The sequence below is a fragment of the Ursus arctos genome, unplaced genomic scaffold, assembly GCF_023065955.2.
Source record: "Ursus arctos isolate Adak ecotype North America unplaced genomic scaffold, UrsArc2.0 scaffold_18, whole genome shotgun sequence".
Taxonomy (NCBI): Eukaryota; Metazoa; Chordata; class Mammalia; order Carnivora; family Ursidae; genus Ursus; species Ursus arctos.
In genome coordinates this window covers 54,696,956-54,723,969 of record NW_026622852.1, presented here as the reverse complement: position 1 = coordinate 54,723,969, position 27,014 = coordinate 54,696,956, and the positions used below count along the sequence as shown (strand labels likewise).

General features: G+C 54.1%; 1 protein-coding gene across 8 annotated transcripts in view; it reads right to left on the bottom strand.

The window, feature by feature from the left end:
• The window catches only part of USP20 (ubiquitin specific peptidase 20), a 42,708-nt gene that overhangs the window by 9,678 nt on the left and 6,016 nt on the right, over nt 1-27,014 (bottom strand). For all 8 annotated transcript variants that reach the window (XR_008959835.1, XM_026514178.3, XM_048223404.2 and 5 more), the window contains exons 2-15: nt 19,479-19,589; nt 18,220-18,316; nt 14,133-14,186; nt 13,669-13,731; nt 13,175-13,306; nt 12,137-12,233; nt 11,659-11,728; nt 10,019-10,132; nt 8,950-9,028; nt 6,015-6,462; nt 5,567-5,707; nt 5,137-5,252; nt 4,685-4,857; nt 3,986-4,080 (exon numbers count right to left, since the gene is read on the bottom strand). Coding sequence is in view for 7 of the 8 variants with exons in the window: in XM_026514178.3 (XP_026369963.2) it covers nt 3,986-4,080; nt 4,685-4,857; nt 5,137-5,252; nt 5,567-5,707; nt 6,015-6,462; nt 8,950-9,028; nt 10,019-10,132; nt 11,659-11,728; nt 12,137-12,233; nt 13,175-13,306; nt 13,669-13,731; nt 14,133-14,186; nt 18,220-18,300 (1,663 nt within the window). In the remaining variant the exon portion in view is untranslated. The remainder of the gene's footprint in view (nt 1-3,985; nt 4,081-4,684; nt 4,858-5,136; nt 5,253-5,566; nt 5,708-6,014; nt 6,463-8,949; nt 9,029-10,018; nt 10,133-11,658; nt 11,729-12,136; nt 12,234-13,174; nt 13,307-13,668; nt 13,732-14,132; nt 14,187-18,219; nt 18,317-19,478; nt 19,590-27,014) is intronic.

Below are 27,014 nucleotides of genomic sequence, written 5' to 3'. Positions count from 1 at the left end.
TTATCATACACAAATCAATACACAAGATACTCTACATTCATAGAATAAAGGATAAAAATCATACGATCCTCTCAACAGAGACAGAAAAAGCATCTGACAAATTTCAACACCCTTTCACAATATGAGCTCTCAACAAGTTGGGTGTAGAGGGAACACACCTCAAAATAAGAGGCCATCTAAGACAAGTCCACTGCTAACATCCTCTTCAACAGTGAAAAGCTAAAAGCTTTCCCCCTAAAATCAGGAATGAAACAAGGGTGCTGCCTCTCCCCACGCCTACTCAACCCACTACTGGAAGTCCTAGCCAGAGCAATAAGGCAAGAAAAAGAAATAAAAGACATCTGAATAGGAGAAGAGGAGGTAAAACTGTTTGTGGGTGACATAATCTTATGCATAGGAAACCAAAAGACTCCACCAAAAAACTGTTGGGACAAATCCATGAGTTCAGTAAAGTTGCAGGATACAAAATCAACGTACAAAAATCAGTGGCATTTCTATACACTGACAATAAAATATCCGAATGAGTGAAAAAGAAAACAATCCCAATTACAATTGTGTCAAAGGCGATAAAACACATAGGAAGAAATTTAACCAAGGAAGTGAAAGATTTGTACGCTGGAAACTATACGACACTGATGACAGACATTGACAAAGACGGCTGTGACATGACAGAAAAGGCAGCCCAAGGTTCCTGGTTCAGAGCTCCTAAAGTCCTTGTACTTTCCTAAGTGGTAAGAGCACTGGGAGCATCATTTGTTCTGACATTTGCTCTCTGACCCTGCTTCCTGACACGGGATTCCCAAGTCCCTTGGAATTTCCTGATGGCAGTGAATTTTGTCCTAACCAGGTGGCTCTGGGGGCACCTGCATGGCTCAGTCGGTGAAGCGTCCGACTCTTGGTTTTGGCTCAGGTCATGATCTCAGGATCGTGAGATCGAGCCCCACATCGGGCTCCATGCTCAGTGCAGAGTCTTTTTGAGAGCCTCTTTCCCCCCTCTGCCCCTCCTCCTGTTCACATGTGCACTCACTCCTTCTTTCTCTCCCTCTAAGATAAAAAAAATAAAATCTTAAAAAAAATAAATAACAAGGTGACTCTGGATGGTTCCGGAATCAGGTCTGGTCACCAGAAAGACCAAGCCATGATTAGAAGTTTGGAATTTTCAGCCACACTGCGTTCTACAGAGAGGAGTTTATAACTGATCACGCGTACGTGAGGAAGCCTCCATAAAAATCCCGATGGCGTGGGGTTTGGTTTGGAGACCTTCAGAGCTGGTGCATGCATGGAGACCGAGGGAAAGTAGCGAGCTCGGAGACTGTGGAAGCTCGGCACCCCTTCCCACCTACCCCGCCCTGGGCAACTCTTCCATCTGGCTGTTCCTGAGCTGATAAACCAGTCATCCAGTAAGTAACGGCTCTAGCAAATTTATCAAACCCGAGGAGGAGGGGTTGGAACCTTCGATCTATAGCCGGTCGGTCAGAAGCACAGATGACAAGCAGGACTTGTGACTATCTCCTGAAGTTGGGGAGGGGAAGTCCTGTAGGACTGAGTCCTTAACCTGTGGGACCTGATGCTGTCCCCAGGTAGACAGTATCACAACCGCGTAGAATTCTCAATACCCAGCTGGTGGCGGGCAAAACCTCCACGCATCTGGCGTCAGGAGTGTTGTAAGAGTGACGGGTCAAAGACGGAGCTGTTCCTACACAAGGACCAAAGAAGTGAGTACACGCCCCGCGTTCCTGGATCAGAACAATAAACACCGTCAACACACCCATGCGGCCGAAAGCCATCTAGAGACACGATGCAATCCCCACCAAAAGTCCAGTGACATCTTCCACAGAAACAGAAAACAACCTGAAAATTCCTATGGGACTACAGAAGATCCTAAATGGACAACACAATCCTGAGCAAGAACAAAGCTGGAGGCATCACATTTCCTGACTTCAAACTATACCACAGAACGACAGTCGTCAGAACAGTATGGCACTGGCATGACAACAGACACATGGACCAAGGAACAGAGGTGAGAGGCCAGAAATAAACCCAGGCATCTATGGGCAACTAATATTTGACAAGGGGGCCACGAATATTCAACGGGGGTGGGGGTGGGGGAGAGAGTCATTTCAGTAAACGGTGTTGAGAACACCAGATATTCACGTGCAAAGGAATGAAATTGGACCCTGGTCTCCTACCACTCACAGAAATTTAAAAATTATCCTGAAATGGATTAAAGAAATGTAAGCCCTGAAACCGTACAACTTTAGAAGAAAACATGGGGAAAATGCTCTTTGACATTGGTCTTGGCGATGATTTTCTGGATAGGACACCGAAAGCACAAGCAACAACAGTAAAAATAAACAAGTGAGACTACATCAAACTCAAAAGCTTCTGCACAATGAAAGAAACAATCTGCAAAATAAAGCAGCGCCCTACAGAACGGGAGCGAATATTTAGAAACCATATATCAGATAAAGGGTTAATATCCAGAATATATACGGAATTCATTCAAATCAATACAAAAAAAAAAAAAAAACCCTCAAAAACAAAACAAAAACCCAGATAATCCATTCACAAAGTGGCAGAGGACCTGAGTAGACATCTTCCCAGAGACAAATGGCCAACAGGTACACGAAAAGGTGTTCAACATGACTCATCAGGGAAACGCGAATCGAAGCTGTGATGAGATATTACCCCACACCTGTTAGAATAGCGCTAATCAAAAAGAGATTTTACAAAATGAGATTAACAAGGGTGGGCAAGGATGTGGAGAAGCACACAAGGGTGTGTGCTCCTGGTGGGAATGGATCATGGAACACAGTGTGGAGGTTCCTCAAAAAATTAAAAATAGGACTACAGTACGATCGAGCAATCCCACTTCTGGGTATAAATCTGAAGGAGATGAACAGGTGCACACCCGTGCTCGTTGCAGCATTATTGACAAGAGCCAAAAGGCAGACGCAACCCAGGTGTCCGCTGAGAAATGAACAGGTAAGTAACATGTGGTCTAGCAATGGAACACGATGCAGCTTTAAAAAAAAGAAGGAGATTCTGGGCGCCTGGGTGGCTCAGTCGGTGAAGTGTCTGCCTTCGGCTCAGGTCATGATCCCGGAGTCCCAGGATTGAGCCCCGCACGGGGCTCCCTGCTCAGTGGGGAGTCTGCTTCTCCCTCTGCCTCTGCTGCTCCCCTGGCTTGTGCTCTCTCTCTCTTGCTCACTCACTCTTTCTTTCAAATAAATACATAAAATCTTAAAAAAAAAAAAAAGAAGAAGAAGATTCTGACACCTGCTACGACACAGAGGAACCCAGAGGACACCAGGTAGAGTGAAAGAGGCCCGTCACAAAAAGACAAATACCATATGAGCTGACTTAGAGGAGGTCCCCAGAGTCATCATGTTCACAGACACAGGAAGTAGAAGGGTGGGCACCAGCGGCTGGGGGAGGGGAGAATAGAGGGCTGCTGTCTCAGGGGTAGAGAGTTTCCATGTTGCAGGATGAAAATCTCTGCTGGAGACTGAATGCCCGACAACGTGAATACAGTCAACACCACCGAACTGTACGCCTCAAAATGGTTAAGACAGGCAATTTTAGGTTATGGAGGTTTTCCCACAATTAATTTTATTTTTTAAAAGAGCTTTCCCAAAGGTTTATAAGATGCCAAACATTCAACAGAAAAATGGGAAAAGGACAAGAATGGGAAATTTCAAAATGGGAAATAAAAAACAGGCAAAACATGTAGAAAAACTGTCCAGAATCATCAGTAACTGAGGAAAATGCAAAATTGAAGCACAGTAGCATTTCTGTCCACCAAACGGGTAACCAAAGAAAAACGGAGGAAGCCCTAAGAGCTCCAGGCGGTGGGGCTGGGAGGATATGCAGGCCTAACCTGACGGTGGGGAGGGTGGGGGGGTGGTGATACGGACAGGGAGTTCCAGAAACCAGCTGCATGCTCACCGAGCAACCCCTCCCCAGCCAAGTCCACTCCACTCACCCTTCAGCTCATCAGCAGCAAAGAAAGCAGCAAGGCAGTCTTCCAGGGTGACGACCGGCCCCCAAAACCAGCTGGGAGTACAGGATACCACAAACCTAGGGAGACAGAATGGGGGTGGTGGGGTGCTGCCAGGGCCTGGGCAAGACCAAGACTTGGACACTTCCGGCCTGGAGAGGCATCTTGCCCAGGTGGGTGGGATGGGCAGAGGTCTGGAGTCGAACACCTGGGACCAGCAGCCAGCAGCCCGGTGTCTCCCTGAGCCTCGCCTCCCCATCTATGAAGGAGCCCCGGTTGCACTGGCCTGTCCTCTGGGCAGATGGGCTCCAACATCAGGCAGGTGTAGACCGGGCCTCGTGGCCCACGGTGAGGGCTCCAGAAAGGTGCCCACTGCTCTCCCCACAGGGCCAGGCCTGCTCTCCAGCTGCCGCCCTCCTTTCTAGCTGCCGCCTGGTGACTCCCGTCTTTACCTGCCTTCTGATCCACGGGCCCACCCAACCCAGGCCCTTCCAGTGTGGCTGAGGAAGCTCCCACCCCACCCAGGCAACACGTGCACATCCAGAGGTGAGCACCCTTCCAAAGTCTGCCCTTGGCCCTGCAAACGCCTGAACTTCGCCGTTCGTGGTCTGCTGCCTGCCAGGGCTAGAGCGGTCTGGTGTCTCCAGCAGGCGGGAAGGCGGGAAGCCGGGAAGGCAGGCGTACCTCCGGATATACTCCACGATGAAGGCGAGCCAGCCCTGGGCGGTGTAGCTGTCCCCGCAGGCGCCCGGCTTGGCCGGCGTGTTCTGGTAGATGGCCGAGTGCAGCTTGGCCAGGTCCTCCTTGCCAGGAATGGGCAGCGACAGGTCCTGGAACGTCTCCACTGTGGTGGACACCTGTGGGGTTGAAGGTCAGCCTGGGTTTCCACCTTCCGGGGTTCCGCCCTGCCCAGACCAAGCAGCGGGTGCAGCCTGAACCCCAGCCACCGGATGGCAGGTGGAAGACAGAGGGTCTGCTCCCTGCCTGCTGGACCCGGGAGCCAGGCAACCAGGCCCTCGCCCTCCAGAAAGGCAGGGGCATTCAGGTGGAGAAGCGACTCCCCCGCCACCCCCGCTGAGGGAGGACCACCAGGGCCACTGAGGGCTGGCCCGCGGCTCCCCACTCCCAGGGCTCACCCGGTCACAGGTGAGACATTGCACGAGGCTGAGGATGGAGCCGTCGAAGATGTCGGAGATGACGCTGCGGTAGCGCTGCTCCTTCCGCCTGCGGCTGCCGGCACTCAGCACCTGGGCTGGGGGCACAGCACGGGACTAGGCCCAGCCCCACCGGCCTGTCTGGGGCAAGGGGTGGCACTGGGGCTTGCTTGGCCGGGACTCGGGGTCCTATGTGCGTCACGTGGTGGGGGATACAGTTCCCCTCCCAGGGCCCAGGTCGCTGTCAGTTAGACGGGGCGCCCCCGCTCACACCCCAGTGGCGCTAGAGGAGGGCTCGGAGGAGCTGCCGCTGCAAAGGCAGCCGTGGCACGACTTGCACTCCCAGCCCCCCCGGCACGTGCGGATGCCCCGCCGACCCACTGGCCGGCCCTCCCTGCCCGATCCTGCCAACCTTTCTTGAGCACATACGATGGCCCCATCCTCACGGGGCTCGCCCGGGGAGGGCTGCCGGCCAGCTTGGCGTGGCCCTCGTGGTGGTGCACAGGGCTGCAGGGGCGGGAGGCGCTGCGCATGTGGGCCTCGTTGTCTGGCTCTGGGGGCAAAGAGGGGACCATGGCTGGGCCAGGGGAGTCACATTGGCTCTGCGGCCCGGTCAGGAAGAGGACTTGCCAGCACCTCCCAGGGCCCGAGGCCAGAGCCCACTGTGTGCCCTCTGCCCTTTGCCCACCCCAGCCCCCATCAAACCCGCAAGTCACATGTCCTCCCGTGTCCAGCGGGGGTGTGGGGCCGACACGGGCAGGCTGAGCCACAGCCCGGCTCTGAGGCGGTCCACCCACGCTACAGGCACGCAGGAGGTGCCGGACCAAGCAGGCGGGGGTCCCCGAGCGGCTGTCTGGCACCTGGGGTCCGGCAGGGGCTGGAGGACCCCGGCGATGGTGGCTGGGCCTCCGCGGGTTGGTCGTCAAGGGCAGCCATGGCCGTGTCCACATCGGCGTCCTCGTCCACTTGCTCAGAGCTGGTGCGCTGCTGGCCCCAGGAGAACTTGCGGTCCTTCATGCGCTCCTTCTCGGAGATGGCGCGGCCCGCCTCGTCGGGGATCAGCAGCTCCGCCTCGGCCTGCGAGCCGCCCCCGCCACGGCTCTGCCCGTCGCCCTCACCCCGGTCGCTGCTCGAGTCACACGACAGGAACTCGTCCTCGGACGGGCTCCGGTCGCCCTCCCGCTTCTCGTCCGTGTCACTCGAGTCTGAGTCCCGTGCCTCCGCCAGCGCCGCCGCGGCCGCCACCACCGGCTCCTTGAGCTCCTCGTGCAGCTGGTCCATCAGGCAGCGCAGGAACTCCTGGGTGTCCTGGAAGCAGGGGCGGCGTCAACAGGGCTTGCCGGGGTGGACGCACCTGCTGCGAGCACCCCGCTGCTTCTGCTGCCAAGGATGCCAGCTGATCCGTGTCACGGGGCCTCGCGGCGCCCTGTGCAGATATGCCGAGCAGCCCTAACGGTAGCCCCCCAGCAGTCCTGTCCCGATCCCCGTTCCACCGCAGTGACACTGAGGCCTGAGAGGCTGAGCCGCCCCTCCCCAGACACACCGCTGTGAGGTGGCAGAGCCACGATCCCCACCGGTCCGTGTGACACCCCAGCTCCCTCCTAAGCAGCCGTAGCCCTGCTTCCAGCTTGGCGTGGGAGGGCAGAGGGGTCGCGTTCGGCCTGGAGAGTCACCTTGCTGCCTACAGGAGGGGACTCTGGGGGTGGGCGTGGAGCCTGTGGAAGCATGAAGGGGACCCACAAGACGTATGCGCACATGAGGGCTGAGCTGACTTCTGTGGGGGTGATGCCCGCTGGCAGGCCAGGCCGTTGGCATCCTCCAGCCTGTCTCTGGGCCTCCCTGCTCTCCCCGTCCTCCTGCCAGTCCCCGGGCCCACTGTGGCCTTGCCATTGTGGTCTGTGGTTTGGGGACAGGCTCTGGAGGCAGGACGGCATGCTCCCAGAGACGTGGACATGACTTGTCAGGCTGCTTGGGCCTCGAATCACAGCAGTGGCGCTTTTATTCTGAGCTCTGACTGGGTCGCCAAACCGAGCAGAAAGCCTGGGCAGTGAGGCTTCCAACACCTGCCCACAGGGCCCAGCCGAGCGCTGCGTGCCCAGGCGCTTCAGAAGGCCAGAACACGGTGGCAGCAGCTGGTCTCCAACAGCTGGGGGTATCGGGTGCCATGCTGGGCCGCCAGGTTCAACGTCCTGGCCCCCACAGTGCCCGGCACCAGCAGCAGCACCCCCGCCCCAACGCCCGACCAACACGGTGTTGGGTCACAGGCTGGCCAGACCCAGCCGAGCCTCCCCGGCCTTCCACCACCGGCGTGGAGAGAAGGGCCTCATCCTCTCAGTTCTGGGATGGGGAAGGGAGGGCTCTGCATGGATTTCCTCAGCAAAGTGCCGAACTCGAAGATCAGAGAAATTAACCACTAGCTTACCCTGCGTGAGGGAAAGGGGAGGATTTGTGGGTCCTGTGTCAGAGGTCCCAGAAGGTTCTTTTAAGAAACGGGACCCCAATATGCCATCTACATTTCTCTCTGGTTCTTCCTTCTAACAGAGGTACTGTGTTTGTTGCTAGAATCTCAAGCCGTGTGGAAGCGTGACGGCACGTTCCGGCCATTAACACAGGCCCATAGCCGCGCCTACGTTCAGAAATCCTCCCTGTGTTAAGTCTAAGAACCAGAGACGGGGATGCTTCTGGAGTCCAGGTGGGTGTTAGGCAGCAGCCCTGCTCCGTGATGTCCTCACAGAGAGCCCGGGGAATGGTCCAGCTCGGCCCGAGTCCCGCCCTGCCGCCCTGTGCTGTGTGACCTGAGCGAGCTGCAGAGCCTCTCTGAGCCTCTGCTCCTTACCTGTAACACGGGGGTGATGACAGGGCCCGCCTCAGGAGAGCTCTGTGAGGATAAACAGGGCTGTCCTTGTGGGGCGGGTAGTGACAACTTAGTAAACAGTAGACAGTGAACCGTGATCATGGAGGGCATTATCACTCCCCAAAAAGGGTGGTGTTTGGGCAGCACTGGGCTTCTCGGTCAGGAGCCTGGAGTTCATCCAGCTGAGCTTGTGAGCAGAGGAACACCCAGCAACCCTGGCCCTGGGAAGGGACGGCAGGCAGGCGGCGGCGGAGGGGGGGGGGCGGTCTGAGGGAGAGGGCGGAAGACATCCCTCGCCTGACCACTGCTCTGTTCCTGGCCCCCACGTTCGGGCCGCAGGAACGGCCGCCCAGACCGGTGCAGCTCCTCCCACAAGCGCAGCAGTGAAACCCCAGGCCGCGCTGCAGTCTGAGGCCGGGGACGGGGACATGTGAACCGTCTGCTCAGCCTAGGACTGGGGTATACACGTGGCTGTACTCTGCTTCGTTTTGGTCCCCTGAGTTTATGCAATAAAAGGATCGCTGGTTTCCAAAGGGTTCCCTAGATTCACAAAGACTCGTAATCAAACGTTTCCTTTAATAAAAGTGAAATTCTGCCTGTGATTGCGGAAATGAGAGAGCACGTGCCATTCCGCACGCAGTGCTGAGGCGGACACACTCTGCAGTCAGACTGCCCGAGGCCAGACCTCCCCTCCGCTGTGTACCAGCCGTGCGGCCGGGGTAGGTGAGTTGCTCGGCGGGGACACAGCCCCCACACTAAGCGCAGAGAACGCCAGCAGGCCCCGGGAGGCTACCGTGTCCTCAAACACACGAAGGGCTCAGGCAGTGAGGGGACCCGGCCCATAACCCCGAGCTGCCCTGCTATTTTCCATGCTGGTCTGGGCTTCAGAGACGGGCCTGGTAATGGCCCTGGGTGTCCCCTGCACAGCTCGGACGGCCTACCTGCTGGGCATAGCCTCGGAACATCGGGTTGACCAACTTGATCCCGTGAGACAGGCTGGTGGGAACCACGTAGCTTGGGCTGTAGGAAGACGAGGCCTGTTAGCGCAGGTGGCCCGCTCGGAGCTCCACGATCCCGCGAGGGTTGCTAGGCAGGCGGCCTGGGGCGGCGGGATCAGACGCAGTGAGGTGTCTGCTGCACGTCTGGGAGGTGCTGACTCAGGCAGGAGCCCCGCAGGCTCGCACACCCCCACAGTCAAGAAGGAAAATGCCAAGTCACGGCTCAACCGGGCAAAGAACGCTTGACTGGCTCGGCATTATTTCCCACTGGTCTAGGACAAGTCTGCTTGAGATTTGTTTCCTTTCTGAAATACTTACTGTGGTTTTTTTTCTCATTTCAGAAGTATTACATCTTCATTATTGAAAAATCTAAAATTTTAGAAAAGCCCAGGAAAGAAACATCACCGCTAATAGCACCACGCAGAGATAACTGCCATTAAGATTTCCGGATTTCTCCATGAAAACAGAGACACACGGAAAATCAACATGGCTTCTGACAGAATGGGAGCTGTATTGTATCGCACTGTTTTACAACCTGCTTTTACACTTGGCATATTTCTGTGCACTCAGTTTAAGTTATTCCCCATTTTCCTGAAGAAACAGGTCTAATCCAAACTTCTGGTCTTTAAATTCATTTCACACTGAGCTCAGCTCCTGCCCCGTCAGCACCAGCCACCGCCTGTGAGAGTCTCTCCCACATGCACGGTGGTGGCTGGGACTGGGGAGTAGTCATGGTGCGCGTCTGGGCCTCGGCACACACGTGGGGGAAGGGGCTGCAGGCTCGGGGTAATGCCACTTCCAAATTCTAGCTCCTTCTTTCACCAGCTCGGTGACCTTGAGCAAGACTCGTAAAGCCTCAGTTTCCCCAATTTGTAAAACAAGGTTGCCGTAAAAATCGCACAGGTGAAGTGTGGTGAGCATGCAGCAAGGGGTGAAGGCACAGGTAATGCTCGGTTGAGGGGCAGAGAGAAAAATCCCAGGCCTGCCCGAGGTCAGGGGCGCAGTCACTCACCGTCTCCTGTGCCAGACCTCAGACACCAGCTTCTGGTAACTTTTGCACAGGGCCGGCTTCTTGTCTGTGCGCACCAGGCCTCCGCACTCCAAGAAGAACTGGGTCAGTGGAGGGCTAGGGGCAGGGGAGAGCCGGCTCAGAAAAGGCGGGCCGAGTGGCATTGGTTAGAAAGAGCCGGTTGGAGAAGCAAAAGGGGGGGGGGGGCATACTGTTGCCCCTGAGCCAGAAATGCCTGCAGATGACCCGTCGAAGGGTGACATGGGTCTCCCCAAATTCACATGCTGGCAACTTCGGAAGGTGACTGTACTTGGACACAGGTAATTAGATTCAAGGGAGGTCCTCAGGGTGGGCCCTAGTCCGATATGACTGTGTCCTTCTAGAAGGAGGAGATGTGGACACAGACACGCCCAGAGGCAGGATGATGTGAAGACACAGGGAGAAGGCAGGCATCTAGTGGTCAGGAAAGAGGCCTCAAAAGCTACAACCCCCGCCCGCACCTTGACCTCAGACTTCTGGCCTCTGAACTGGGAGAGAATACATTTCTGTTGTTTAAAGTCCCTGGCCTGCCAGGCTTTGTCATGGCCACCGCAAGACACTACAACAGCCCCCTGTCCTCTCCCAAGGCTGCAGGGCTGCCCGCTTCAGGGGCCGTGGGCTCAGGGGACAGCTGCTGCCTGACAGACAGAGGGTCCAACGCCCGCTCCTCCCACCAGCCCACTCTGCGGAAACCTTCCCCAACTTGAGGCATCTTCCCTTTCCTCAAGTGAACGTCTCTCATTACTTGAGAAATACGTGTTCATCATAGAAACCCTGGAACATCTACAGATGCGTGAACAGTAAGGGACTTAATCCTACCACGTGGGAGACAGCTCCTCAGAAGATTTTAGACACATTTCCTTCCAGATGGTCCTATGCACATATGCCCTCCCTCCTTCACGTAGGCAGGGACTGAGTCCCTACCAGATGCGACATCTGTGTACCAGGCACAGAAAATGCCCTGGGCTCACGGAGTTAACAGCCTAACCTAGGTAGAAATTAGGAACTTCTCCCCCAAATGGGATTGTAGCACACAACCCTTCCTAACCTCCTTCCTCCCACGTGCCACGTTCTGGCCCCTCCCATTCAGTAAATACTGTCCTGCACTCACTGTAAAGCTGGCCTGTACACGTGGCCCACCGGGGCCCACGGGGGGCTCAGTCGGTGAAGTGTCTGCCTTCGGCTCAGGTCATGATCCTGGGGTCCTGGGATCCAGCCCAGCGTCAGGCTCCCTGCTCAGCAGCGAGTCTGCTTCTCCCTCTCCCTTTGCCCCTCCCCACTGCTCACGCTCTCTCTCTCAAATAAATTAATAAAATCTCTAAAAATAAATAAATGTGGACCATCAAACTGTTCCCCACGAACAACGGGATAGGAACATCCCCCCAGGCAACGTGCTCCACATCTCGGCTGACCTTCCTAGGATTAATTCTGACGGGAGGGGCTCCTGGGTCAAAGGGCATGTGTGCTTTTAGGGCTTTGGACGTGGATCCACAGACACGCCTCTGCGGGTAGCACAGACAGCACAGCCTGCGGGCTGCTGCGCCCTCCAGGGCGCCTGGCGACAGCTCCAGGCCTCCCAGCTCCCAGGCAGGGTGACGACCTACCAGTTGGACAGGGCCTGCAAGGCAGCATTCATGTAGCAGGAGTTCCCGAGGTTCTTCATGCCCGTGAGGCCTAGACACCAATGCACACGGGGGAGGGAAGGTGAGGGCCCTGCCCCTCCCAGATGAGCTGTGGCTCCCGAGCCCCCGGGACCCAACCAGGGGAGGACACAGGCGGCTGGGGTTCTACCCCAGAAACCTGCCAAGCAAGTGAATGTGTTTCCTGCTCACGACAGCCGTGGGTACCCGAATGTCTCCAACAGACGGACTGCTTTGCCCTCCACCCAGCCCGGCCCAGCGTCCGCCCTGCACAGGTGAGGAGGCCGGGGTCAGAGGGGCCAGCCTGCCCAGGGTCCCAGGGCTGAGGTGGAGGATGAGGGGAGGAGGACTGGCAGACCAGCATTCCACCCCGCTCTAGGCCGCCCTTCCCCGCCCCGCCCCGGGCCCCGCCCACAGCGCTCTCTGTTCTGGGGCCGGCTACCTCGAGGCTTCAGGTCATCATCCTCTGACTCGGACTCTCCTTCGTCGGCCACGGCAATAGGGACAGCTTTCAGAGGGTGGGAGGGTAGTGGAGAGTCCTGCGTGGAAGTCTCCGAGTCAGGAGCACGGGAGGTGGGGCGGGAGGGCTGGGGGTCAGAGGCTCATGTTCCCCCGGGGGGAAAGGAAGCCCAGCCCCCAGCCGCAAGCCCGCACCGAGTCAGCCCATCTGAGCAGAGGACACCCCAGAAAAAGACGGCACTGGTGGCCTCAGCCCGGGATCTTGTATTTTATTTACAATAATAAAAAATTACCAATTTGTAATAAATTCGGGAAAAAAATAGAAACAATAACAATAGACATGCAACTCTCCTGAGACAGCCAGTGGCAGTCTATACACAGCTATGCAGATGGTGAACTGTTATATGCATGGGCCCCCAAACAAGGCGCTGTCCATATACCGTTTTACAGGCTTTTTTTGTAAGAAACCACGTTTGCAAATGTATTCCACAAACACTTAGGGAGCACCTACGACGTGACGGTCGCTGTGTAATTGTGGGGGAGGCAGGGCACACACGCGGGCCTCCCCGAGCTCCCACTGCAGCTAGCCAGCCCGATAGCGGCGTGCTGACCCCAGCCCGAGGCCACCCTCCACACGTGGGCTTGCCGGGCCCACATCTTTAAGTGCTGCACAGAGCCCCACTCGGCGCCTCGTTAGGGGGGTTTCCGGGCTACTGGGGATTCCCATGGGATAGGTCTTAGAGCTGGGATGGCGGGGGCTCTCCACAGGCCCAGGCTGGGCTCCCACAAGCCCTTGCACACAGCCTCCCCACGGCCTGCAAACTCCCAAAGGGAGGCCCTTCCCATGAAGACCTGTGTGTCCTCTACCCCCCACATGGGCCTTGGCCCAGAGCTGGGGCTCAGCAAGCATTTGCTGGCACGGGAACAGATGCCATCTGGGACCCACTGACGCCTGGGTCACAGGGCCCTGCCCTCGACACATGTCACCACCACCGGCACTGACCCCGCTGCACCCCCTTACCTGCTCCGAGAACCTGGGGGAGGGGCCTGCCGGGTGGGCTGCCAGCCTCTGCTCCAGGAACACCTCCTTCTCGCAGGCGTAGCACCACACCCGGAACGTGTCCAGGTTCACCGTCAGGTTATGCTGTTTTGCCTAGAGGGCAAGATCCAAAATGAGGCTGTGAATACACTGGCCCAACAGGTGCCCGCGGCTGCACACGGGAGGCCTCAGTAAGAGGCGGCGTCAGGACAGAGGCCTGGAAGCTCAGAATCTGAGCGGCCCGCAGCCAGGAATGCCCAGGGCTGCCGCTGACCACACACGCGCACGTGCTATGGGCCTGCACCTGCGCGTCCGCTCTTGCTTCTCTGCAGCAACCCTGCCGCGCTTAGTCCCATTTTACAGACATAGCCTCTGAGGCCCAGAGGGGGCAGATGGAGTCAGGAGGCTGCGGGAGCCAGGGCCTGAATTCTGGGCCATCCGCCCGCAGGGCCCACGCTCCTGCCCACGGCGCTCACCTGAGCATGAATGGTGCTATGGTCCGCGAAGGATTCTCCGCAGCCAACGTAGGGGCAGGATACCTGCGGGGAGAGGGAAGGAGCAAGGATTGGGGCTAGCCCGTCTCCACCACCAGGACCCACAAGTGACTGAGACCCTGCCACCCCACAGGACGACAGCTTTATACACCGTGCGGTTCCAGCTGGACAGGACGGCTACCGTTAACAGTGGCCCCTGCCCTCTGAGTAAGGTGGGGTAGGGTAGGGTAGGGTCATGGCGAGACGTGGGCCAAGCTGAGTCTGGCTGTGTGGCACCCAGGCCCTCGCCCTCACTCTGGCACCCTGTTGACTTGGGCCCGGCCCCTGAGGCATCCAGGCCCCATGTCCCCGTCTGAGGTTTCCAGCAGTGCCCACCCGAGACGGACGCTCCCAGCCCAGTGTCTAGACCAAGCTCCACACCCCCAACAGCGACAGGGATGCCTTACCTGGAGACAGGCCCACAGGTTTGGTCCGCTAACACCACACGACTGACAGACTCCCTGCGTGAGGGGAAGAGCCAAGTGTGAGCGGCCTGGGGGACACGCTCCAGCCGGAGGCGCCGACGGCTGGACCCCAAAGCTCTCCACTCAAAGGGTTTTTTGCCTTGGAAAGGCTTTCGCCAGCCTGCCAATCTCAATGTCCTTCCTCACAGGACACTTTACACTTCACTGCTCAAATTTTGTTTCGTTATGTGCTACAAAAACACCTTCCGTAAAATCATCTGAAACTTCAATCAACAGACCCATTAATATGCTCTTTTCCCGCGCCCTCCACTCTTCCTTTGATGACTGTGTAAGCCTTTCTCCCCATCTACACTCTGGGCTCCATGAAAGAGGGATGGTCTGCTTTGTCTACCCCTGTGACTTCACAGAGCCTTGTACAAGCTGGGAGATCTGATGACCACAGAAAACACCGATGTTTCTGGTCTTCTGGGTGACAGGGCCTGTTTCTTGTCCACCAGCACCTCCCCTTCTTGCCTTAGCACCAAGATGCATGGATTTGAGCTGAGCACATGGGCAGCCAGCTGCAGACTGTTTCCAGCCCCCACTGTGGTCACAGGGCTCAGTTCTAGTCAATGAGAGGACAGTGAGAGTGATATGTGTCACTTCGGGCTGTTCACCCCCCTAGCTCCTTCTCCTCCTTCCACTGGCTGGAATGCAGATGAGAAGGCAGGAGCGGAGGCAGGCACCTTGGACTCAGAGGTGAAAGTCACGTGTTGGGAAAGGCAGGGCCACCCTGCCATCCTATCTAGCTCTGGACTGTTCTAGGAGAGAAAAGGAAATGTCTACCTCATTTAAGATACTGTATTTCCGGGTCTCTTCGCTACAACTTCAGATGCGCCCTACATAATCTTGCTTGCACATGTCCAGAACAGCAATTCCCAGCTAAGCCTCCACAATGCCCAAGGGGCCTCCATGCGCTGAGGCGGGTTCTAAGTGCCAGCTCTGACAGCAGTGACAACGTGGGGCTCAGTCAGAGCAAGAGAGACACCTGCTGAGGACGACCACGGCTAAGTTCTTCACACGCGGCTCATGTCACCCCCGCCAGTCCGTGCAGCACCTCTTTGGGACAGACGAGGAACTGAAGCTCAGAGGTCCCGCTGTGCTACGAAGCAGGCTTGGGGTGGGGAAGCCAGGGAGCCTGGGTCGTCGAGCCCCCCAAGCCCATGCCAGGAAAGCGGGCCTCCCCTTCCCACGATTCCTCGGGAACTTCTCATTCTCACGAAGCCCAGTTTGCGGCAGTGTCTAAACACGGGTTGAGGTGAAGAAGGTTGGAACTGAGGTCTGCAGCCCGACGGAGTCTCAGGCTGGGGTGCTGCGGGCGGCAGGAGATCCACCAGTAGCCCCTGACCTTCCTGAATCTGTCATCTCTTCTGTGATTTCCTGATTCCACAATTCACTTCCCTCTTCTGGGGCTTCCTTTTCCTTTCAGTCACTTGAACGACAAAAGTATCCTGCGCTTTTTTTAAAGTAGGCTCTGAGTCAATGTGGGGCTCGAACGTTCGACTCTGAGATCCAGAGTCTCATGCTTTACCGACTGAGCCCACCGGGCTCCCAGTTATGCTTGTTTTTGTTTTTGTTTTTTTTAAGATTTTATTTATTTATTTGACAGAGAGACAGCCAGCCGGCAAGAGAGGGAACACAAGCAGGTGGAGTGGGAGAGGAAGAAGCAGGCTCCCAGTGGAGCAGGGAGCCCGATGCCGGGCTCGATCCCAGGACCCCGGGATCACGCCCTGAGCCGAAGGCAGGCGCTTAACGACTGAGCCAGCCGGGCGCCCCAGTTATGCTTGTTTTAACAGCTGAGATGACACATACGTGTTATACACAATTTGAAGTAGAGGATAGAACATATAATAAATATATGTGCCGGAATAATCTGAAGCATGTCCCTCCATACTTTCCTCTGATACAAATGCATATGCATATACTTAGGGGAGGGGGTGTGATTTTAGGAAAAATAAGATCATACTATACGTGTTTCTCTGACATGCGCTTCTGCCACCTTTTCATGGTCATCTTCCCGAGTCTGTACACAGACACCACACCTCGTCCTCTGCAATGGTCACACGGTGCCCCGTTCCCTTCTTGATGAATATTCAGGTTGCCACCAGTTTTCTCCTCTTACACGTGACGCTCCATGAATACTGCCGTATCTGGATCTTTATAACTCATGCTGGATAAATTCCCAGAAGTGGAACGGCGTCCCCGAAGGGACAGGAATGCCTACCCAGCCCCACCACGTGTGTGGTCTCCTTCCCTCCATCACCATCAGCTCCGATCCGATCAGCCTGTGGTCCGTCGGGCAGATGGAAATGCCATCATCTTACTATCGTCAGCATTACCCCCCACCACTCATGAAGCTGAGCATCTTCCTTCGGAAGCTTCCCGGCCATTCACCTCTCCTCCATTGTGACTGACCTGTTCATATCCTTCCCCCTTCTGCTATTTTAAAACCAACGTGGTTTCATCTTATAGGTTCCTGGATGCTCCGAGCAGGATGGAAGACATGCTCCCTGAAATGCAGGCCTGACACATCTCCAGATGCTCCAGAAGGCCTAACACCCCCAAAAGGCTGCCATGCCCCAGCTCAGATCGTCCCTCCTCGCTCACCTCTTTGCCCTCAGATCCCCCCTACTCCTGCCTCCTCTGGAAGAAAATCCCGTCGGTCCGTCTCATTTACTCCTCTGTGCAGACTCAGACGGAACCCGGTGTTGAACAGTGCAAATGCACCACAGCCTCGCTCGGCCCCTCCTCCAGACCACAGAGAAGCAAAACTACTCCAAAAGCAGCCACAGGTACGTTGAAGGCCTGAACCCTCCTGCAGGCCCAGGTTAAGCCAGCTCAGGCCAAACGCCACCCAGGACCTGCTGGTACAGGGAGGTGGCGTGACCAGCATCAGGTGCCTGGAAAGAAGAGCCGGCCCCGTGTCTAGGAATCTGACGCCAGACCCCATTCCCGGGAGTGTGTGCCCCGCACACTCTGCCCCCCGCACGCAGCGGCACTGCCACGAGGCCATTCGTCACGGCGTCACATTCACCCCATGCGAAGAGCCGGGGTGTCTGCCCGCAGAGGCTGAGTTACGGGGTCCACACATCGAGGTACCACGCCACTCCAGGGCCCACCCGTGAGAAGACTGTCTATGTACCAGGGTCGACAGAGCTCCAGGATACACTGTCCGGTGAATAGAGCAAGTTACGAAAGCATCTGCCGTATGCTACCTTCTATGGAAGGAAGGGGGAAAGGAGAACTAAGCACATCTGCATAAAGAAAAAGAAACTCCTGTAAGTGGCTCCCTAAGGGGGGACGGGGAGGGTGAGCACGGGGGGGGGGGCTTCTTGACGTTGGTGTTTTTATATTGTTTGATTTTGAACCACAGGAAAGGATTACGCTGATTCAAAATATTTTTCCAGGGGCGCCTGGGTGGCACAGCGTTTAAGCGTCTGCCTTCGGCTCAGGGCGTGATCCTGGATCCCTGGGATCGAGCCCCACATTAGGCTCCTCCACTGGGAGCCTGCTTCTTCCTCTCCCACTCCTCCTGCTTGTGTTCCCTCTCTCACTGGCTGTCTCTATTTCTGTCGAATAAATAAATAAAATCTTTAAAAAAAAAAAAAAAAAGAAACTCAATTTAAAAAAATATATATATTTTTTTTTCCAGACCAAGACACATCCCCCCCAACTCAGAGAGGCCCACTTTCACGCTTTGGCCCTCCCGGGGCCTTCCTCGGGTCCCATGTGTCAAAACGGCCACAGACTCTCCAAGCGTGATTCAGCCCCGCCCTGGAAAGGCTCTGTCCACCGCTCCAGCCGCAAAGGCACAGAGCATTAGTGGTGCCCAAACAGAGGGAGCTAAGTGGTAATTACCGGCCATTAGGACGCAGCCGCCGGAAGGCCGCCAGAACAGATGCCGGCCCTTCCGTTCACACAAAAGGTCAGGGGAGCCGGTTCTTCCGCCACCTTCAGAAACCTCTGTACCTCAGGAATGCAGCCCCCGCCCCGGGCAAGGGCCCCAGCCCTGGAAGGTCTGACCCTTTACCTTAGATTTGAACAGCAAGTCCTCCTTGGTCACCTCCCCTATGGAGTCAAGGTGAGGGCAAAGGTCCCTGGTGTCCCCCATTCTGGCCTGGGCTCACCTATGAGAAAATGCAGGGAGACGAGGTTAACGGCAGCCACTGCGGGAGGCAGGCACGGGCTTCTGGCTCAGTGCACAACTTTGGTCTCAAGCCCTGGCTCTGCCACATATCAGCTGGTGTCTCGGGGAAGCCACGTAACTGCTCCGAGCCTCACTGTCCTTCTCTGGGAATTGGGCATGACGGTAATAACATCGACCCCAGCGCGTTGCTCAAGGACTCACAAATGGGTACACGTAAAACTGGTAAAATGGGAATAAGCCCTGTGGGGTGTACCGTTGTCAGCTCTCCCAGCTGGGCCACCGGACTGCGGACATGCCAAAGCTGTGGTACCACTGGGGGAAACTGAGGGACATTTGTGGCAACGTCCGCGAGTTACAATTATTTCCAAAGAAGATGTCTAAAAAGAAATAACTGAATTTGCTTCAGCCACCCAAACTTTTAGCAGAAATCGCACCTAGGAATCTGACTGTTGATATTAGCTCCAAACTGTTGCCAGAAAAGGTCCAGACCAACCAGAGACGAAGTGGAGCCAAGGTGGTTGGATCGAAGGCAGGGGCTGTGTGTCCACCGAGGGAGGTGGACCCCCAGCTCTCCTGGAGGCCCCTCCCCACCAGAAATGGCCAGCCAGGGGTCACGAGCCCAGGCTCCCAGCCAGCACCAGCTGTGCCGGGGTGCTGATAAGGTTCCGGGTAACACACGAAGTGGTCCCCAGGCATTATTTCATGACAAACTTCCCCAGCCATCTTCCAGGCCGCTGTGATGGAGCCCCATTTTACAGAGTGGGAAACAGGGGTTCCTTCTTATCTGGAGTGTGAGAGCCAAGCTGGTCAGACTCGTAAGGCCCCACCTGTGTTCGCCCTCTTTTTAACTTGGGCAACCGTAAACGTTAGCAGAAGCGGACAGAACGGCTCGGCTCACTCCCGTGTACCCATGACCTAGCTTCAACCTTGAGCCAAGCGCGGCCCACCCTGCTTCAGCCCAACCTCCCACTTCCTCTTTTTCGCAGTGGGTCCCAGATACCACATCATTTCATCTGTGCATGCAGAAGGACTTGAAAAAAGAAAAAAGGACATAACCACTATTCCGTTATTACACCTAGAAGACTTTCCTCCTCGGTCCGTGCTTCAGGCCTACCCCCAAGATGGGCGGGCTGTGGGCCTACCTCTGTGTGGAGTGCCACCCCCAGGAAGCAGCTGACATCCGCATTCTCCGTGGACAGCTGACAGTAGTGGGCCGCCCCGGCTGGTGTGAGCGCGGGCCTCTGGCAGGGAACCTGGGGGGACAAACCAGCGTACTTCATACAGCTCTGTTATTTCAAAATCACTCTTCGCGCCGACCAGAGGCTGCAAATAGGCCCGAATTCCTCCTGGGAGGGGCAAGTGAGTTTTTGGACATTTGAGGCATCGACGGGCTGGACAGGCTCCTCAATCCATCCACAAGGACAGTAAAAACACACCACTCCCGGGATAGCTAAAGAAGGCTTGTGCAGAGCTGGCAAATAGGGTCAGCCCCTCCTTGGGGGTGCTGGACGCTTCGCTAGCCACTGCTAGGCATTACCTTTTTGATCCCCGAGAGCAGAGACTTTCAAGGGTCTGTGAGAGAGGGCCACGGGCCTCTCCAGCTAATGCTCCCTCTGGCTGCCACTGCCCATCAACCCTCTGGACGGAAGGCTCAGCCCCTTCCACGCATGCCCCTGGGACCCTAGATCATCCGTGGTGCCTCCCAAGGATCCCATGCTGCTCAGAATGCCCGAGCCCCAAGTCTTGAGCCACCCCAGGCTAGAGGCACAACTGAGTCCATCCACGTGTCGCCACTGCTCCCCCCTTCCCTGCCGGGCCACAGTCTCCCAGATGTGGGCAGTTCAAAGAGGGAGAGGCAGTTAGAAGCTAACATTTAAAATGGTCACATGACAATGATGGGCTCAAGGTTCTAAATTCCAGGCCTCTTCACTCGAAGCCAGATTTTTAGGGTTTTGTTTGTTTGTTTCCGTTTCCACTGAGGTCAAGTGTGCTGCAGTACGGTGAGGAGGCTGGGGGGAGCAGGGAGGGCGTGTCTCTGGTGTGTGGCCATCTCTCCAGCTAGACGGCAGAGCCAGGTCAGGAGCCTGATGCCCAGGGCCACGAGCGGTGCCCGGGACAAGGATGACGGTGACGGGCCCATTCGGATTCCCACGTGCAATCAGACTACTTAAGTTCCTCCAACTTCAGATGGGGGGAGAAAAAGAGCCCTGCGGCTAACAACCCTTCATGTACCCTCACTGCCCCTGTTTTACAGAAGAAACAGAACTAGAGCTTAAGTAACTACAGGACTGGGGCGCCTGGGTGGCGTAGTCGTTAAGCGTCTGCCTTCGGCTCAGGGCATGATCCCGGCGTTCTGGGATCGAGCCCCACATCGGGCTCCTCCGCTGGGAGCCTGCTTCTTCCTCTCCCACTCCCCCTGCTTGTGTTCCCTCTCTCGCTGGCTGGCTCTCTCTGTCAAATAAACAAATTAAAAAAAAAAAAAAATCTTAAAAAAAAAAAAAAAAAGTAACTATAGGACTTGGCCAAAGTCAATCTCCAGCTAGTGAGTCTCGGGCGGTTACCTGATCAGATTGTCTGGCACAGAGCCGCGCTCTGGATCGGGCTTGGCAAACCTTGTCTGTAAGTGCCAGGCAGGAAATAACTTAGGCCTTGCGGGCTGTGTCAATCTTTTTTTTTTTTTTTTTAAGATTTTATTTATTTTTTTTATTTTTTTTAAAGATTTATTTATTTATTTATTTGACAGAGAGAGAGAGACAGCCAGCGAGAGAGGGAACACAAGCAGGGGGAGTGGGAGAGGAAGAAGCAGGCTCGTAGCGAAGGAGCCTGATGTGGGACTCGATCCCAGAACGCCGGGATCACGCCCTCAGCCGAAGGCAGACGCTCAACCGCTGTGCCACCCAGGCGCCCCTAAGATTTTATTTATTTACGTGACAGAGAGAGACAGCCAGCGAGAGAGGGAACACAAGCAGGGGGAATGGGAGAGGAAGAAGCAGGCTCGTAGCGGAGGAGCCTGATGTGGGGCTCGATCCCAGAACGCCGGGATCACGCCCTAAGCTGAAGGCAGACGCTTAACCGCTGTGCCACCCAGGCGCCCCTGGGCTACGTCAATCTTGATCACATATTCTTCTCTGTATTTTTTTTTTTACAATGTATTAAAACTTTTTTTTTTTTTCAATTCTTAGCTCCAGGGCTCTGCAAAATAACCTGGGCCTGCTGCCACCGTCTGCGGCCTGCTGTTCTAAATCACTGTGCTGTTGGGGCCTCACCAAAATACGCCCGGATCACTGACATTCCATATTTCACTGCACACAAATCATCAGTTTAAAGAAGGTAAATAGCAAAGAAGAGTCCAGAAGGTTAACACGGCTCCCGATTTTTTCTAAGTAAGTAATCAGGGTATGTGCAAAGACAGAATGACAAAGATACAAGCCGTGTATAATGGGGGGAACTGGATGTAATCTAAGCGAACAGCAACAGGCATCGGACAGATGATGACACGACCACACTCGGATGTACTGTGCAGCCATGAGACATGCAAGTATTGAATCTTCCTATGCACGGAATTAAATTATATCTAAATATAGGGAGAGATACACGATGTTCACGGACCGGCGCACTCAATATCAAGATACCCATTCTGCCCCAATCGGTGTACAGATTCAATGCAATGTCAGTCAGAAGCCCAGCAAGCTTTCTTGTAGAAACTGACAAACTCATTCTAAAATGTATACGGAAAAAAAGACCTAGAAGAGCCGAAATAATGTGGAAGAATCACAAAGTTGAAAGACTTAAACCGTCGGACTGAAGACTTCCTATAAAGGTTCAGTCATCGAGTCAGTGTGGCCTTAACTCAGACAGACATATGGCTCGAGGGAGTAGAAGCAAGAGTCTAGAGTTACACCCGCACATCTGTGGTCGAATGACTTCAAAAAAGGTACCGACGGGGGCGGGGAGCTGGGTGGTTCAGTCTGCCCTCAGCTTGGGCCGGGGGCTCGGGGTCCTGGGATCGAGTCCTGCGTTAGGCTCCACGCTTAGTGGGCCATCTGCTTCTCCTTCTCCCTCTACCTCTCCCCCTCGTTCGTGTGCTCTCTCCAATAACTGAACAAAATCTTCAAAAATTAAAATTAACAAAAGGACTGGTATAATTCAACGGGCAAAAGATAGTCCTTTCAACAGAGGCTCTCTATATGGAGGCAAAAAATGACCTTTAGGCCTCCCTCACATCATACACAAAAGTTATTTAGAAATGGATCATAGACCTTGTGTAATTGGTGGTCAATAGAGAGTGTGAAAGATCTTCCCTTTCTTCTTGTTCTTTTTCAAGGTTCTGGAAGAGCCGGGTTATTCTAAAATACATCCTTGAGATGCCCCGTTTGCTTTCTCATTGTCACACTGATGACATCTTCCCCTAATTCTTTTTCCTCTCGTTCTTCATTTGCTCGTGGCGCTGCCGGAGCTCAGCTTCAGAGCCCTTCGGTTTTCCACATTTTTCTCTCGCCTTCACCTCGATCACCTGCTGCATCCGCAGCTCCCTCCCTCCGTGTGCACCGGAGGGCCCTGGGCACGCCGTGGCTCCCGGCAGCCGCCGCCCGCCGCTGCGCATCTCGGAGCCTCCATGATCAGTGACATCTTTCCAGCCTTGCGCGTGTGTTCTTATCAACACACTTCTTAGAATCATAAAACCCCAATGTTCACCGCTCTCAACCCCGGCAGCACCCTGCCTTCCTCGGACTCTTCGCCCTTCACTGCATTCATGCGATCGCTACCTGCCACAGCGACAGGTGAACGGTCCTTCTTGGTTTTAACAAGCTTTCTCTCTTCCTCATCTTCTGTTTCCGGAAATTCATGCTTTCTTTTCTTTTCTTTCTTTTTTATTAAGATTTTATTTATTTATTTATTTGTTTATTTGAGAGAGAGAGAGAATGAGTGGGAATGGGGGGGGGGAGAGGGACAGACTTCCCGCTGAGGGGGCACCTGCCATGGGGCTCGATCCCACGACCCTGAGATCATGGCCTGAGCCGCCGAAATCAGACGCTTAACAGCTTAGCGACTGAGCCACCCAGGTGCCCCAACACCACCTCCTTTGATTAAAACTCTGAACTGTCCCACCTACACAGGCTCGTTCATTCTGGGGAAGCACCTGGCTGCTCCGGAGACGACAAATCTGTGAGGAACGGGACTTGCCTGACATCCACATTCCCAATCTAGATTCCCCTACAGCCGGGACCTGAGTTCGAGCCCCCTGTCCACCGATGTTCTGTACCCTTGGTTTGGGAACTTTGTAAAGCCCGCAGAGCCTTCGAGGTCCGGCTGTGGAGGCAGCGGGGTGCTGCCGCCAATGCCCCTCCCTCAGCGGGGGTGACCCGCGCCACCCCACATCCCGGACCCCCCTTCCACGACCAGCCCCGGTGCAGCCCAGGCTGCCAGCTCTCCTGACCTCAGACTTAACAACAGCAAACATTCGAACTCTAGACCTTGTAGAGGAAATCGTAGGAGAGAATCTTGGCAACTCTGGAGTCCGCCAAGGCCTACGACACGAAAGGTAGTCATTATAAAAGGAAACATTGAAGAGTTGGACTTTTAAAAAATTAAACATTTTTCTTTTCACAAGATGCTGTTAGGGAATGACAAAGCGAGCTACGGCCTGGGAGAAAATTTTTCTGTTCACAGTACATGAATCTATCAAATATCCGAAATACATAAAGAACTCTTACAACCCAAAGAAGGATAAACTGTCCACTTTTGTGAAACGGGTGAAGGATTGAGTGGGTACTGCCCCAAGTAAGAATGGCCACCAAATCAATGAAAGCACGCTCAACATTGTTTGCGAGATAACATCTCACACTGCCAAGAACATCTAGAACTAATAAAATCTTCAATACCAGGTGTTGCTGAAGATGCGAAGGCATTTGCCCATATTGATAGGACTACAGAATAATATCAAAAGCTGGAAAATAGCCTGGCAGTTTCCTCCAAAGTCAAGCATACACTTATCACGTGACCCTGCAACTCCACCATTGGTATTCACCCAGGAGAAACGCGAACATAGCTCCATGCAAAGACTTGCACACAAACGTTCGTAGAAGCTTTATACATAACAGCCCGAAACTGCAAAGACCTCCGAGGGTCCAATGACAGGAGACTGAAGCCAAGTAACATGCTGTTCAGAGAATGGAACACTACTCAGCATCAAAAAGAACCCCAGGTCCGCACAGCCACGTGGGTCCAGGCACATTAAACTGAGCAAAAGAAGAAGTCAGATACAAAAGAGTACACACTCCAGGATTCTCTTCATATAAAACTTCGGAACGGACAAAACTAATCTAAGGTGTTAGAAACTGGGTCAGTGGTTGCCTGGGGCAGAGAGTGAGGCTACACTGTAAAGAGGCAAGAGGGAACTTTCTGTGGTGGTAGAATGTTCCAGATTTTGATTGGGGTGGGATTTAGGTCCCTATACCTGTCAAATCTTAGGAACGACATCTTTAAAGTGCATGCATTTTACTGTATGCAAAGTTTATCTCAATAAAGTTGATTAAAAGCCCCTTATTTTATTTTTTTAAAGATTTTATTTTATTTTTAAGTAGACTCCATGACCAACGTGGGGCTTGACCTCACGACCCTGAGACTAAGACCACACACTCTATGGATGGAGTCAGCCAGGTGCCCCTAAAAGATTTTATTTTAATTTTTTTAAGATTTATTTATTTATTTATTTGACAGAGAGAGAGAGAGAGACTGCCAGCGAGAGAGGGAACACAAGCAGGGGGAGTGGTAGAGGAAGAAGCAGGCTCCTAGCGGAGAAGCCTGATGTGGGACTCGATCCCAGAATGCTGGGATCACACTCTGAGCCAAAGGCAGACGCTTAACAACTGCGCCACTCAGGTGCCCCAAGATTTTATTTTTAAGTAATCTCTACATTCAACATGGGGCTTGAACGCACAACCCTGAGATCAAGACCCGAGCTGAGACCAATAGCCGGACACTTAACTGAGCCACCCAGGTGCCCCCGACTTCTTGATATACACCCCAAAGCACTGCAAGCAGGGACTTGAATAGATATTCGTACACCCGTGTTCGTAGCAGCACTATTCACAAGAACCAAAGGAGGAAGCACCCAAGGGTCCAACAAAAGATGAATGGATAGACAAAATGTGCTCTATCCATACGACAGAATATTATTTAGCCTTGAAAAGGAAGAAAATTCTGACTCATGCTACAACAAAGATGAACTTTGAGGACATTATGTAGGTAGAATAAGCCAGACACGAAAAGATATATACTATACGATTCCACTTCTATGAGCTACTTAATCAAATCCATAGAGACAGGAAGTAGAATGGCGGTTGCCAGGGAGAGGGAGGAGTCACGTGTAATGGGGGCAAAGTTTCAGTTTGGGAAGAAGGGAGAGTTCTGGAGATGGATGGGGGGTGACGGTTGCACAACAATGGGAATGTGCTTAATGCCACCGCACCGTGCACCAAAGATGATTAAGATGCTACATTTTATATATATTTTAATAAAATTTCAAAATAAAATTTTCAAAAATAAAATTTTCAGAAGTTGCAGAGAGAGAGAGTATCACACCATTAAAAAGAAATTTTAGAATGGGGATGTTGGGCCTAGGTGGCTCAGTCAGTTAACCGCCAGACTTGATCTCAGCTTAGGTCTTAATCTCACGGTTCAAGCCCCACGTTGGGCTCCATGCTGGGTGTGGATCCTACTTTAAATAAACAAACAAACAAATAAATAAGGGGGGAGGGGCAGAGAATGATGATGAATTGAAATATACAATGACCAGGAAAGAGACTGGTCCCCATTGGGCCCTACCATGCTGTCCACTGTCTCTGTCCTCTCTCCACTTCACTGTCCCCTGACCAGGAAAGGCATCTGTTGGCCACCCTGCTGAATGCAGTCCCACCCTCCCCCACCATCCTCTCTCTGAGGGAAGGCCCTCTGCTCATCCTGGCCCATACCTGGCGTGCTCAGTAATCATTTTCATCATTTACCTGTTTTTCTGTCTAATGCCTGTTTCCTCTTCAGAATGTAAGCACCATACCCCCCCAAGGGCAGGGATCAGTTTTGTTTACTGCTGTATCCCAAATACCCAGAATGACACCTGGAACAGTGACTTCTCAGTAAATACTTGCTGGATGGCTCAAAAGTACAAAAAGCTATAAAACACTATCATAGGAAAATTCCATTTTGGTAAACTAATCTTGCTTTGTGCCTACAACAACTATGCTATCATCATTCCTGGGGGGATGGAATCAAGTGATTTTTGTTTCCTCCTTTTTTTTTTTTAAGGATTTTATTTATTTATTTGAGACAGAGAGATACAGAGAGAGAGAGCATGGGCAGGGGGAGAGGCAGAGGGAGAGGGAGAAGCAGACTCCCCACTGAGCCAGGAGCCTGATGTGGGGCTCCATCCCAGGACTCTGGGATCATGACATGAGCCAAAGGCAGACGCTTAACCAACCAAGCCACCAGGTGCCCCTTCCTTTCTTGTTTGTCTGCATTTTAACAATGAACTGATGTTGCTTTTGTAATACACGACCTGATAGGTTACTTGTAATTACCTTTAAAGTTTCCAAAATAAAAAGAACACGTGTCTGGCCTCTTTGGTACGTAAGGTGTCCCTCCTGGGCCCTTGCTTTTCCCCCAATCCCCGAGAGAACACT